Source organism: Tursiops truncatus, chromosome 9 (assembly GCF_011762595.2).
Source record: "Tursiops truncatus isolate mTurTru1 chromosome 9, mTurTru1.mat.Y, whole genome shotgun sequence".
NCBI lineage: Eukaryota > Metazoa > Chordata > Mammalia > Artiodactyla > Delphinidae > Tursiops > Tursiops truncatus.
In genome coordinates, this window is record NC_047042.1 from 88,038,205 (window position 1) to 88,052,582 (window position 14,378).

At 37.3% G+C, this 14,378-nt stretch overlaps 1 protein-coding gene and 1 pseudogene across 5 annotated transcripts in view; one reads left to right on the top strand and one right to left on the bottom strand.

Annotated features, from left to right (window-relative positions):
- The window catches only part of NUP205 (nucleoporin 205), an 81,510-nt gene that overhangs the window by 40,388 nt on the left and 26,744 nt on the right, over positions 1-14,378 (top strand). For all 5 annotated transcript variants that reach the window (XR_012334085.1, XR_002179650.3, XM_019951177.3 and 2 more), the window contains 8 exons: positions 116-230; positions 4,128-4,277; positions 4,848-4,919; positions 5,281-5,438; positions 5,955-6,035; positions 6,813-7,004; positions 7,508-7,775; positions 7,868-7,966. Coding sequence is in view for 3 of the 5 variants with exons in the window: in XM_019951177.3 (XP_019806736.1) it covers positions 116-230; positions 4,128-4,277; positions 4,848-4,919; positions 5,281-5,438; positions 5,955-6,035; positions 6,813-7,004; positions 7,508-7,775; positions 7,868-7,966 (1,135 nt within the window). In the remaining 2 variants the exon portion in view is untranslated. The remainder of the gene's footprint in view (positions 1-115; positions 231-4,127; positions 4,278-4,847; positions 4,920-5,280; positions 5,439-5,954; positions 6,036-6,812; positions 7,005-7,507; positions 7,776-7,867; positions 7,967-14,378) is intronic.
- LOC109552766 (ras-related C3 botulinum toxin substrate 1 pseudogene) lies at positions 3,180-3,820 on the bottom strand (annotated as a pseudogene).

Below are 14,378 nucleotides of genomic sequence, written 5' to 3' on the forward strand. Positions count from 1 at the left end.
AGTTGCTAATGGGTCTTAGTTTCCACTTAGTAGATTTAAGTTTGCCTTTTTTCTTAAAATGTATAATATAAAAAAGCTGATTTGGCAGTTTTCTTATTTTACTGTAATTCTTTAGGTGATATATCAGTTATGTGCATGCTCTGATACATCTGGTCCTACTATGAGATACTTGAGAACCAGCCAGGACTTCTTATTTTCTCAGTTGCAACATTTACCATTTTCTAACAAAGGTAGGACATTATTTTCCCTTATTATTAAAACAAATCTGTAAAGTATGTGTTGAGTGATTTTTAATTTCATAACAGTTGGGGGTAGCGGTTTTAGAATTTGTGGAATTCTGTTCTCATTTTATTACTTTGCTTCTGTGTTCCTTTGGGTTGCTTTTGTAATTTGTTCTTGAGAAACCTGATGTTTTAACTGCCAGCATAAAATTATTTTAAAATAGCCTGTTAAGGATGGAATTTGATCCTTTTACTAACAAATAAAAATTTTAAATTGTGTTGAAGGGATAAGAAAATATATAAGAAGATTCTGGAAATTTAGATATTTTGAGTGAAATTGTTTCATAAAAATCTGTTTTACTTTTGTTTCTTGTGTATATATTGAAACGAATTCAGGTCTTGAAATGAAAAATAGAAAACTAATTACGATGGAAACTATAACTTTAGATTATTGGCCTGATCAACACAGTTATCCCAGGCTACCTATGTTTTATAGGATTCTATTTTATATAATTTTCTTTTTGATCAAGTTATAAGTTTTCTGAGTTCATATTATATCCAGACAGTAGTGGTTTTATTGAGTTTTTTTAAAGTTTATTTTGTATTATCTTTATGTTTTAGGAAATCTAGGCTCACAAATTTCATAATAAATTTCCATTACTAGTAGTTATCAGCTTCTATTTACTTTTTAGAGTATGGTGTGAGAGACTGTTGGGAATTACCTAGTGGTAGAAAATTTTCACTTCATTTTCATAATAAGTGTATTTTATTTTTAGCCCTAAGATTTTGTTTATAAGGTTTTTAAGAAACCCTTTTTAATACCTAATTAGAAAAAAACAGTTAATATCTTGCCTGTTATGCTTTCTACTTTTTAAAAATTGATCTAGCTTTGCTTGTAATCATTATTACTAGCAGTAGTAGTAGTGTTTGGTGAATTTTATATTTATAAAACTGTCATAATTTAGGACTTCAAAGCCAGGCATATTGAAATAATATTGGATTCAAAAACTTATATTGTATAAGGGATTCCCAGTCCTAATTATATATTAGACCAAATGTCCTTCATAATCTCAAGACATCATAAAATTATGCAATTTAGATTTATTTTAGTTTTTAAAAATGTATTTGTTTCTGAAATAAGAATCAAATTTTATGATAGTGTTTTTTTAACAAGTTAAATATTTGCGAATTACTTGAGTTTTCTTTTTTATTTTCATGATTCAAGGATTTATTAAGTCATACATGCAAAACATACTGCTAATTGCATTAGCAAAAGATCAATGTAAAAACACTCCACCATTCTGCAACTGTCAGCTTAAACGATTTTGTTCTAGTGGTTGAAAGGTCCAAGCTCATATTCTTGCCAGTGGGTAAGTTGTGCAGAACTTCGTTAGCACGAGCACAGGGTTTACATAGCCTCACAGACCCCAAGGAACATCGTTCGGGCAAAGACAGGAAGTGTGTGTGCACTCAGTGAGGCAAGCGGTGGGAGATCAGTGTTATTAGTCCAGGTGCAGTGTCGGTGATCTGGCAAGGTTTACAGTTTAAGAATATCTAAAGTATTTTAAAAACTGTAAAGCTGCAGTGCATGATTTTTATACCTAGTTACTAGAAGACCAAGGAAAGCACTTATTGGCTTTGAATAAAGTAACATGAAAACAGGAATGCACTTTTACTAATCTACAAAAAATTTTTTCTAATTCATATTCAGAAAGATTTTATAATACAAGGAGGCATATTGCTCGTTAATAAGGGGTTCTAGGGGCTTCCCTGGTGGCGCGGTGGTTAAGAGTCCACCTGCCAATACAGGGGACACGGGTTCAAGCCCTGGTCTGGGAAGATCCCACATGCCACAGAACAACTAAGCCTGTGCGCCATGACTACTGAGCCTGCACTCTAGAGCCCACAAGCCACAACTGCTGGGCCCGCGTGCCTAGAGCCCGTGCTCCACAACGGGAGAAGCCCACGCACCGCAACAAAGAGTAGTTCCCGCTCGCTGCAACTATAGAAAGACTGCGAGCAGCAATGAAGACCCAATGCAGCCAAAAATAAATAAATAAAATAAATAAATTTGTAAAAAAAAAGGGGGGGGTTCTATAAGAAAAGCACTTATACTAAGTTTGCAACTATGAGAATGACCAGATCAAAGATGCATTAAATGCCCAATTTCAGGAGGGATAGGCAGGTTTAAAGAAAAGGAAAAGCTTAAGAAAACACTTACTGATAATACTGACCTTTCTTCATCATCTACTGCATTTGACAGAAATTAACCTTTTAAAACTTTTACCTGTGACACTTTTCATAGTTTAATTATTACGTATACAATGTAGTGGAAATTTCCATATTTTGTTAAAATACTGTCTTCATCTGATCACAAGTGTTCCACCCAGTGCACCCACGGCCAGAGCAGAATGCTTCATCGGAGGGAGCACGGCAGTAAGAGCTCTGTTCAAAATCTCACAAAAGCTAATACACTAATTTGTTAAAAAAAAATCTCACTATGAAATCAAAAAGATTGATCCAAAGAGCTGAGCTGTTACATTCATTCATTATGATGTAAAGTACATGTTAGGTAGTGAACACGGGCTGGTAAATCAGGATGCATTAAATGACAGCATTTCAGGAAGGAGGCTGTACTGCTCTTCACGTCTGAAACTCATTAGCGAGCGTCTGCATCTCCTGCCTCAGAAGCTACAGTCTCTTCCAAACAAAAGTCTTTAAACAGTTTAGTGGTTAGTGTTCTTAGCCCAGCAGTGCAACTTAGTTCACAAGGTATTTTGGCAACTCTTAATCTGAGCAAGAACAGGGGCTTTGAAAAATAAGGCTTTAAGGAAGCTTGTCATTTTAGGGCTAAACTTTAATAGAATGTGAAAGTACTTTAAACAAACAAAACCTGGAAATTACTGATTGGTTCAGAATGGTTTTATGGAAAAACTAATCTGTAACAAAAACTTGGCATTGAGTGCAAAGTCTCCACTGTTTGAGCAAAGCGTACAAAGTGTCCTGGGAAGACGGGACAGGCAGGAGGGGCCCAGACATTCACAACAGCAGGCATTTTCTCTTTCTCTGCTTGACGGGAGGTGGGCGGAGAACTGCCCAAATAGCTTCATCAAAAACTGTCTTGAGGCCTCGCTGCGTGAGCGCCGAGCGGCATTTGATGCCACCGATCTCCTTGGCCATGGCCAGGGCCTATGGGTAGGTGATGGGTGTCAGCTTCTTCTCCTTCAGTTTCTCAATCGTGTCTTTCTCATCCCTCAGATCCAAGTTTCGTCCCCACCAGGATGATAGGAGTGTTGGGACAGTGGTGTCACACTTCAGGGTACCACTTTGCATGAACATTTTCAGGACTCACAAGAGAAAAGCAAATTAAGAATCCGTTTGCGGATAGGATAGGGGACGTAATAGGTCATAGTCATCTTGTCCACCTGTATCCCACAAGCCCAGATTCACCAGTTTTCCATCCGCCATAACATTGGCAGAATAGTTGTCAAAGACAGTGGGGTATACTCTCCAGGAAAGGCATTGGTCGTGTAACTGATGAGGAGGCAAGCTTTACCTGCTGCGCCGTCTCCCGCCACCACACACTTGATGGCCTGCATCTGGTATGGTAGACTCAGAATCCTCTACGTCTGTGTGAAATTATTCTGTTGACAGAAACTTGATTCTCTTTTGTTCTTCAGTTGCTTTTGCTCAACTTTCATACACATATACTAGTTTATTTTTTCTCCCTTGGCATCTGTTTATTTTCTTTTTTAATCTTCTAGAGCGATAAATTATTATGGTGCCAATTTTCATAAAATATTGACTATGTTACATGGGAAAATATCTGGTGAGTTATGGATTTTAGGTCTGTTCTGATCTTGTGTTATTATACTGGGAAACTAAACATTCATATTTCAATTCCAGAATATGAAATATCTATGCTGAACCAAATGTCATGGCTGATGAAGACTGCCTCGATAGAACTAAGGGTGACTTCTCTGAATCGCCAACGGTCACACACCCAGAGGCTCCTTCACCTCCTACTGGATGACATGCCAGTGAAACCATACTCAGGTGAACATGTGTTGGCATTTGTATTGTTATGCTGCTGACTGGTCTGTGTGAATGCAAGCACAAATCTGAATCTTATGGTTAGTATGTGATTGTAGGCCAAACAAGTTCTTTCTGCCTTTAGAATTCTTTTCCTTAAAACACAAAATCACCCATAATTGCAATTTTATTGTTGTTTGGAGCATTCACATTTTGCTGTATTCATAGACACAGATACACAGTGGAGTTTGTCACACTGAGCCAGCATGACCCAAGATATTCTAATACGTATTTTACATGCAAATTAAGCATAAGCTTTTCTAATCATCTCACTGGCATGGTTGGGTCCTGCCTCTCTTGGAGTTCTGATTATGCTCTGTACAATTGTGAAGTGGATCCCATAGAGACGGAAAGAATTAGATGAATGTTGTTGATAAGTCCTCATCATCTTTGCATTTTAATTATCCGTTTGCAAGGGGCTCTTTGACCTAGAAACAGTGACTTAGAAATAAAATACCTTGTGTTTGTTATTTCCAAATAAATTTTATGAGTGTGTTGTTCTTTTTCTGATTTTTATTACTGATGCTTCAACAGATGGGGAAGGAGGAATAGAAGATGAAAATAGGTCTGTCTCTGGGTTCCTGCACTTTGATACTACTACAAAAGGTAAAGCCCTTTGAATTTGTAATAAATTTGTAGATACGTATATATTAAATTGCATAAAATCTCAAGAGGTAATTAATGCCTGTATCTGCAAATTCTGAACTGATGTAGAAAAGCTATATAAGGGATTGTTTCTCATCAAAAAAAATTTTTTTTATAACTAAGATGATAGTATGGGAAAACAATATTTTTGCGAATGAATGTATTAGAAATAAAATCCAATTTAGATTTCAACACAGTCTTCAATTTCCAGACTGATGTCCTTTCTGAACATAGTGCTGCCTTAGAGGGTGAGCTGAGTACGGTGGTTAGCTCTTCTCTTCAGTGTCCCAAGTGAAATAGAACTACTTTTTATTATTTCTAGTACGTCGAAAAATTCTCAGTATTCTCGACTCCATTGACTTCAGTCAGGAGATCCCCGAGCCTTTGCAATTGGATTTCTTTGATCGGGCCCAGATTGAACAAGTTATTGCTAACTGTGAACACAAGAATTTACGGGGACAGACAGTCTGCAATGTCAAGGTGAGCGTTGCTTTAGAGCATGTACAGTATCAAGTGGTTCAGACTTTGAGTCGTTAAGGAAAAAATAACTTTTTATTTTCTAATAGAGATATTGGTTTATTGGACTGGTTTTCACTTTTCAAAGTCAGGAAAGAAAACTGAATAGGCCACACTAATTTTGCCTCTATAAAAGGTTCCCTATCACCTACCTCTTAGTATTCATGCTACCCAGCTATCACAATGGAGTGGTTTTACCCATTTAACTCTCTACCAGGTAAATGGTAATCACCTCACTAGTAGAAAGAAGCTATCCCGTGCAGTTCCACTAACTTTCCTGCCATAGACGCTCTTTGGTATCACTCTCTGGCATGTGAGGGATATACTGTTTTTGACAGAAACTTGGACAGTGCCACTATTAGATTATATATAAAGGTATCTGAAACTTTTCCGTCTAGGGCAGTTTAGAGTAATTGCTAGGTTATTGTTCTACCAGTGTCTGAAATGGTCTTATTTTTCTCTCATTTCTCAATTATATAGCTTCTTCATAGAGTTCTTGTAGCCGAAGTAAATGCCCTTCAGGGTATGGCAGCCATAGGACAGAGACCTCTACTAATGGAGGTAAGCCCTGTTGAATATATGTTAGTTTTACCCTTTTAACTGCTTAACTACTTAAATTGCCAGTTAGAAGACAAAACAGTGAATTGACTTCTAGTTCATTATTAGTAAACTACTTAGAAGTTAAATTTTAATTGTATCTTTCACTTTTGACTTTGTGACTGTTAAAAGCTGAACTGAAGTTAGTGTCTGGATGCCAGAAGAAATAACATCTTTTCTGCTAAGTTAGTTGAGGATTTTGTAACCTTTTCATATTGTGTAATAGAGTTCACTTGCTCCCTATCAGCGAGGAAGGAGTCATTTGTCACCACAAATGGGGAGATACGGGTCAGAGAGCAGGTGGGAAGAACCACATTCATGGAAACACAGTTGGTGAGGTCAAAGCAAGAGGCAAAGAAATAAAAGACACATCAAGGAAACATGCCATTGAACTTGGGTTTTAGGGAACTCTAGTGTTCCAGAGTAAGTATAACTAGACAGTTGCAAGAAAAAAGAAGATGGGGTTAAAAACTCATTTCCACGCATATCACCTCTGCCCTCTGCCTTACACATGCGCACGTGCGTGCACACACACACACAGCCTTATTTATTATTTTTCATAGCTCTGGCTACCAGTATAATGTGAAAAGTTATCTGCTGACTTGCAAGCATGTGGAAGGTTTCCAGAGTATTCTATAAATGTTTTCGGATTAGCTGACAGTGTTAAAAATAGGAACCTGTTGGTTAAAAGACGTTATTTGCCTGTGTGTTAACCTTGCAATTCAATTTCTGCGGCTTTAGGAAATCAGCACTATACTTCAGTACGTGGTAGGAAGAAACAAATTGTTGCAGTGTCTTCATGCAAAACGGCATGCTCTGGAGTCATGGAGGCAGCTGGTAGAAATTATACTGACAGCTTGCCCTCAGGACCTCATTCAGGCAGAGGATCGACAGCTGATTATTCGTGATATTTTACAAGATGTGCATGATAAGGTGACATGCTTCATAAGTTACTTTATACTGCCAAACGAATATTTATATCATTTAAACATATAGTTTGCCACTCCTTTTTTCCCATTTGGAGTAAACAGAGTTGTGCAATGCCAGTGTTAAGACTTTTCTTGAGAAAGGTATTAACTCTGTACAGTAATGGTTCTCAACCAGAGTGTGTATCAGAATTTTCTAGGAAGCTTTTTAAAAATCTACATGACACATCTTACCCTAGACCTACTGAATGGGAGACTCTAGTGGTGAGGGCATTATGTTAATTTCCATGAAAAACCTCTAGGGAATTCTGATAGGGCTCCCTTCTTGTTAAGAACATGTTACCCTGCATTCTATTTAAATTTCTTTTTGTGTATTAGCTTCTACTGTCTTTGAACAATACAATTCCATTCTTATACTCTTATGGTAATTGAAAAGCTAAATGTATAAGACATGTTAATGACTGTAGCTGAAAGCAGGGTACTCACTCTGATTTGTCTTTCTGCTTTAAGATACTGGATGATGAAGCAGCACAGGAGTTAATGCCAGTGGTAGCAGGTGCTGTGTTCACCCTGACCGCTCACCTAAGCCAAGCCGTTCGCACAGAACAGAAGCAACCAGTAGTCTTGGGACCCGGAGAGGCTCATTATGCTTTTGTGCTTGATAACTCTTTCACCTCACCTCCGCCTGCAGAGAATGCAGTGGTGGGGTTCGCTTCTATTGGAGATTCTTCACTTCATATCATATTGAAGAAACTGTTAGACTTCATTTTGAAGACAGGTTTTTTCATCTAAATTTTCTATAACTTACAACTTCTGTATTTGTTTTAACTTAATTTGAAAAAAGGTTTTTACGCTACCATATTTTCCTAGGTGGCGGATTCCAGCGAGTGAGGACACACCTGTATGGCTCTCTGCTTTATTACTTACAGATTGCCCAGAGACCGGATGAACCAGACACCTTAGAAGCAGGTAGAATTAGATTTCTGTCTTTTCTGTGTTTAGAGATTGGTTACTTTAAATTTAAAAAAAAAATCACCTTTTCATCTTTTGGCTCAGCGAAGCTATAATAAATGAGTCTTTATGGAATCAAAGTGCTTGCTCTAAAGTCAAGGAAGAATGTTTAGTTTTCTAAAATTGTGACAATAGTGCAAAAGTAATGTAAGTACAGACCCTCAAATACTACTTTAGCTTATATATTTTTGTAACTCCCACTCACCTCTGGTCCCACTGAACAATACATACAGTACATATCTTTTAAAATAGCTTTGTTATTCCATAGTATAGAAGTACCATTTGTTTAACCATTTGCCTTATTCATAAGTGTTTAAATTGTTTCTAATTTTTTACTATCACAAAAAAGCTGCATCAAATATTCTTTTATATGCCTATATATTTCTCAAGAAGGATACTTCATGGTGGAATTTCCATGTGAAAGAGGGTGCACATTTTTATTTTAATAGATTCTACCAAATGGCCTTCTACCAGCTTAAATTCTCATCAGTAGTATACATATGTCTTTTTGTACTAATGTGAAGTTTTTCTTGGATAAATTCCAAGGAGTAGAATTTCTTGGTCAAAGATGTGTGTATTTAAAACAATGATAAATCAACTTTGTAAACTATAGTTATCTTTTTTTGGCTGCACCGCTCAGCTTTTGGGATCTTAGTTCCCCAACCAGGGACTGAACCCAGGCCCTTGGCAGGGACAGCACGGAGTCCTAACTACTGGACCGCCAAAGAATTCCCATATAGTTAGCATTTTTAAATAAGAGTTAATAATATGGATTCTTTCATTGCCAAATGTGAAAAATGTTTTTAACTATTCAGGAGACCAGCGTATAATACTCTTTGCCAGAGTTACTCTGCTATTTAAGAACTTGTCATAAGTACCTTCTCATAATGGGCTCCTTGTGCTTTCTGAGAACCTTAATGAGTATTGTTATTTTGTTTTTTTTTATAAATTTATTTATCTGTTTTTGGCTGCGTTGGGTCTTTGTTGCTGCGCGTGGGCTTTCTCTAGTTGTGGCAAGCAGGGGGCTATTCTTTTTCGCGGTGCGCGGGCTTCTCATTGCGGTGGCTTCTCTTGTTGCGGAGCACGGGCTCTAGGCACGCGGGCTTCAGTAGTTGTGGCACGCGGGCTCTAGAGCACAGGCTCAGTAGTTGTGGTGCACAGGTTTAGTTGTTCCATGGCATGTGGTATCTTCCCGGACCAGGGCTCGAACCCGTGTCCCCTGCATTGGCAGGCAGATTCTTAACCACTGCGCCACCAGGGAAGTCCTGAACACAGATTCTTAAAAACCACTCTGTGTGTAAGACTTAGATTATCTCATATTATTCATTACTGGCTATATATTTTTGTATAATATCTCTCTTAGAATGTAATAATAGCCAAATGATGTATTTATAGGAATTTCCTACCAGCATAAATAATACACAAAAATATTTTTAAGGTCGTTAAAAATAATAGTTCAGGGCTTCCCTGGTGGCGCAGTGGTTGAGAGTCCGCCTGCCGATGCAGGGGACACAGGTTTGTGCCCCGGTCTGGGAAGATCCCACATGCCGCGGAGCAGCTGGGCCCGTGAACCATGGCCGCTGAGCCTGCGCGTCCGGAGCCTGTGCTCCGCAACGAAAACAACAACAACAACAACAACAACAAAAAATAATAGTTCAGAGAAACTTTTTGAAGAAATAGGAGCTTTTTTTAAGAGAGATAATCCGCCAATACACCTCCCCCATTTTCCTCTTGACTAAAAAAAGTTTTTAACGTTGTATTTAGTTGAATTGGCAAAAATCACCACTTAACCACTAGGTGGAGCTCTACAACGTGCTTTATAAGAAGTCATTATCAAGATGTGGTAAAAGCAGTGTGACCATACAAGAAGATTCTCCTTTTTTAAAAAAAAAATCTGTTATCTTTTTATTATTATTATTATTTATTTTTATTTTTCTTATTTTGGTTGTTCCGGGTCTTAGTTGTGGCTCGCCAGCTCCTTAGTTGTGGCATGCATGTGGGATCTGGTTCCCTGACCAGAGATCGAACCCGGGCCCCCTGCACCAGGAGCGTGGAGTCTTAACCACTGTGCCACCAGGGAAGTCCCTCTCCTTTGTTTTTAATTTTCAAATGATCTATTTTTAGAGCAATTTTATCCCTTAAGTACCTTTTTTTTCTTAGTCATAATTACTGCTTATTTTGACTTGTTTTAGATAGATAGCAAAGTACTTTATTCCCTAGATACTAGTGTTTTTAATTTTCAAATTAGAAATACTATATTTAATAAATATTCATTGAGCACATACTTCTGTGCTAGTGTACCTATTTTCTGTTGTTTTAAAACAAAAACTGAATTTTTAATGTTTATATACTTATTTTTTCATACCACTTTTTCTTTATTTTTACATAAACATATGTACTGAATACTGGGCAGCCATTTTCCCTGTTTGGTATAAAAGGAATCTGACTTAGAGAGGCTAAGTGACTTGCTTCTTTTTGACAGATCTGAGAATTAGAATTCAGTATCAGCAATGTATTTGTAGCTCGTATCACAAATGACTAATTTCTAATAAATAAAGAGCATCTACAAATCAATAACCCAACAGAAAAATGGGCAAAGGATATGAGCAGTTTAGGGAAAAGGAAATTCAGACGTCTCTTAAGCATATAGTTAATTTTCTGAAAATCCATATGGGTGGATCCTATCACTTTGAGCTGGCAATGCAGTAGATCTGGGGAGGAACCAAAGCATATATTGGGTTGGCCCAAAAGTTCATTTGGGTTTTTCTGTAAGATGATATGAAAAAACCCAAATGAACCTTTTGGCCAACCCAATATTTTTTTTGATAAAATTATTTGGAGGATCTTATATGTTTCCTTAATTAAGAACAGTGTAGTTCAAATCTGACATTGTTTTTGCATATGTAATTCCTGGGGCTTAGTTGACAGCCATTGACATCACAAATATCTCTCTTTGTATTTTTTTCACCTTTTTATTCTCTCTCTTTTCTACCAGTGACCACTAGAAAGAAAAAGTGGATAATTTGACCAGAGCCTAAATGTTTAATATGAACCCCAATTATTATGTTCTTAATTTCTCTATTGTTCTGTTCCTTAAGCTCTAGTATTATAAAAATATTTCACATTTAAAAACAGATTGATAATGACAAAGATATATACTTTTCAGCATATTTTTAATCAGATTAATGTTTTCAATAAAAGTTTATAAAGCCAACCTATAAAGTTATGCTAACACCTCAGTGTAGAGGATATAGTGCATCCTCCTTAATTTTATTTCTGTGACATTAGCCCTGTTTGAATGTTTTGTTGTAATTTCAGTAAAATGGATTATATTGCTTTTAAAACAGATTCATTTTTAACTTTCTATTTTCTAGGAGCTTATCATTCACCTTTAATTTATAGTTGATTGATATAGCTGTATGGAAGATGTCAGTTAGAATTTTTAATTTAAAAATTTTTTAAATTGTAATTTTAAGTACTTTTATTATAAGTTTTTCTCATATGTTCTATTTTCTTCTAAACTGGCTTTTCTTTTTAAGTTTGACAAGTTAATGGTACTCAGTAGTATCTTTTATTTATAAATAAGAATTAGGAATTATAATAAGAATGAAGAATTTTCTGCTCTGCTCATAATTCTTCTGGGCTATTGCGACTTTTGATCAAGAATATTCCTGTTGCTCTTTGTTTATGAAACCATAATATCCAATCATCTTTTTAAAAGAGATTAGAAAAGATAATCTCTTGCCATTATTAAATTTTTTAGGATCCTATCATGAGATTTTCAGTTTTTATGGTCTAGGTGTTAGTATGATCTAGAATTATAGTACAAGTACACCTCTGATTTTAGTCATAAAGTAGTGGGACTAAAAGGATTTCATAGAGCATCTTGCCTGTTGTTAACTCCGTTCTTGTGAATCTGACTCCAATAAGTGACTTAAAAATACAGTACCAGGGGCTTCCCAGGTGGCACAGTGGTTGAGAGTCCGCCTGCCGATGCAGGGGACATGGGTTCGTGCCCCGGTCCGGGAAGATACCACATGCCGCGGAGTGGCTGGGCCCGTGAGCCATGGCTGCTGAGCCTGTGCGTCCGGAGCCTGCGCGTCCGGAGCCTGTGCTCCGCAACGGGAGAGGCCACAACAGTGAGAGGCCCGCATACCGCAAAAAAAAAAAAAAAAAAAAAAATACAGTATCAGCTACAGGAATTCCTTGGCAGTCCAGTGGTTAGGACGCCGCACTTTCACTGCTGAGGGCGTGGGTTCCATCCCTGGTCGGGGAACTAAGATCCTGCATGCTGCGTAGTGTGGCCAAAAAATAAAAATAAAAAAAAAATTAAAATACCAGCTGAGGCTATATATATGTGTGTAGTGGGTGCAGGCTTTATGCTTGATGTGAATTTAGATGTACATTTCTCACCACTCCTTTTATTTTTTTTACAACCTGAGTCAGGTCCTAGAACCTTAGAACCTGACTAAAAATTCATAATCAGATATTTTAAAAATATCTTTTAGGGCTTCGCTGGTGGCACAGTGGTTGAGAGTCCGCCTGCCAATGCAGGGGACACGGGTTTGTGCCCCGGTCCGGGAAGATCTCACATGCCACGGAGCGGCTAGGCCCATGAGCCATGGCCGCTGAGCCTGCGCGTCCAGAGCCTGTGCTCCGCAACGGGAGAGGTCACAACAGTGAGAGGCCCGCATACTGAAAAAAAAAAAAAAAAATCTTTTAGCTTTTATTTTTTTATTTAAAAATAAATATTGATTATAGGAAATTTAGAACACACTAATAAACAAAAGGAAAAGTCACACATTTTACCTTCTAAGATAACTATCACGACATTTTGGTTATAGCCAGCCATCTTTTTTTATTGATTTAAATCTTCCCTTTTCTCTCTATTTAGTATTTTCTCAGCTTTTCCTGCCTCATTAAGTAACATTTTTAATACCTGTATAGATTTTGCCACTTATGGATATACCATAATTTATTTAGCCTACCCATTTTGGACATTTAGATTATTTCCCCTTTTTACAATACAAACAAAAATCAGTAATCATTTGGTGGTTGATTATTTTTAGTTGTTCCAGGAAGCAGGAAACATTAATTGGGTTCTTGCTTTCATAAAATCTTTTATCCTAGTAAAAATGGCAATATATGTGTTTATAAAACAATAAGCCTTAAACTGGATGATATAGACCAGATGCCAGCAAGCTTTTTCTGTACAGGGCCAGATAATAACTAATTCAGACTTTGCAAGCCATATGTTCTCTGTTGCAACTACTCAACTCTGCCATTATTGTGCAAAAGAAGCCAGAGACGTATGCTATGTTGCATTAAAATTTTATTTGCAAAAACAAGTGGGAGATCACATTTTTCCCACGAGCCTTAGTTTGCCAACCCCAAGTATAAATTACAAGTTTTATAAGAGTTAAGAAGAGAAAGGAAATTAAGAGTTTTGCTGGACTCTTCTGGTGGGGTTGCATTTACATAAGAATGTTTGAACTAAGGAATTCATGGCTAAAAAATGTTAAACCTATAAAGTAGTGGCTTTCAGACTTTTGTCCAAAGCCTTTATTCAGATAATTTTGTGGCAATCCTATGCGTAAAACAGAAGAGGAGATGCCATAGCTCCTCAGGCTGGGTTCCTGAAAACCCACCCACCATGGTACCCCACCCTGAGAGCATCTGGTGGCATCCCTGGAGCAAAGTTTCTAAACTTGCCTTTAAGCTGTCAATCTATCAGTAATTAATATTTGAGCTTCTACTATGTGCTAGACACTGTGCTAAATTCTGGAGAAACAGTGGCAGACAAGACAGAATCCCATTGTTAATAAGCTTACATTCGATGTGAGGAGACAGAGATACAAGCATGGAAACTAAAAACTAACATAATTTGAGTAAATCTGATAAATAAGTACTGTGGAGAAGATAAAATAGTACTGTGATATATTGTGTGTGGGGTGGGAGGAGGAGGGAAGCTGGATGTAGTTGAGGAAGTGATATTTGATAGAGGCTGAAATGATGAAGAGGAGGCAGTCATGCTAAGATCTGGGGAAGAATATAAAGAACAGCTAGTGCAAAGATCCTGAGACTGAAGGAAGTGCTGAATTTGAGGGCTAGTGTGGCGGCAGCATTGGGGTGGAGGTGGAGAGTGGAGGGAGGTGAAATAGAAGTAGATGGGACCAGGTGACCAAAGGAAGTGACACGGTTGAGAAAATAATCTCATACCCTGCTTTGACACTATTGGAAATTAACTATGACTAAAATAAAATCAGAGTAGTGGTAAAGATATTTTAGGGAAAAAATAAACAAACAAACGAAGTTAAAAAAAAAAACTCTGAAGGTTTGACTGCTGCAAACTTTATAGTGGAATATAGGC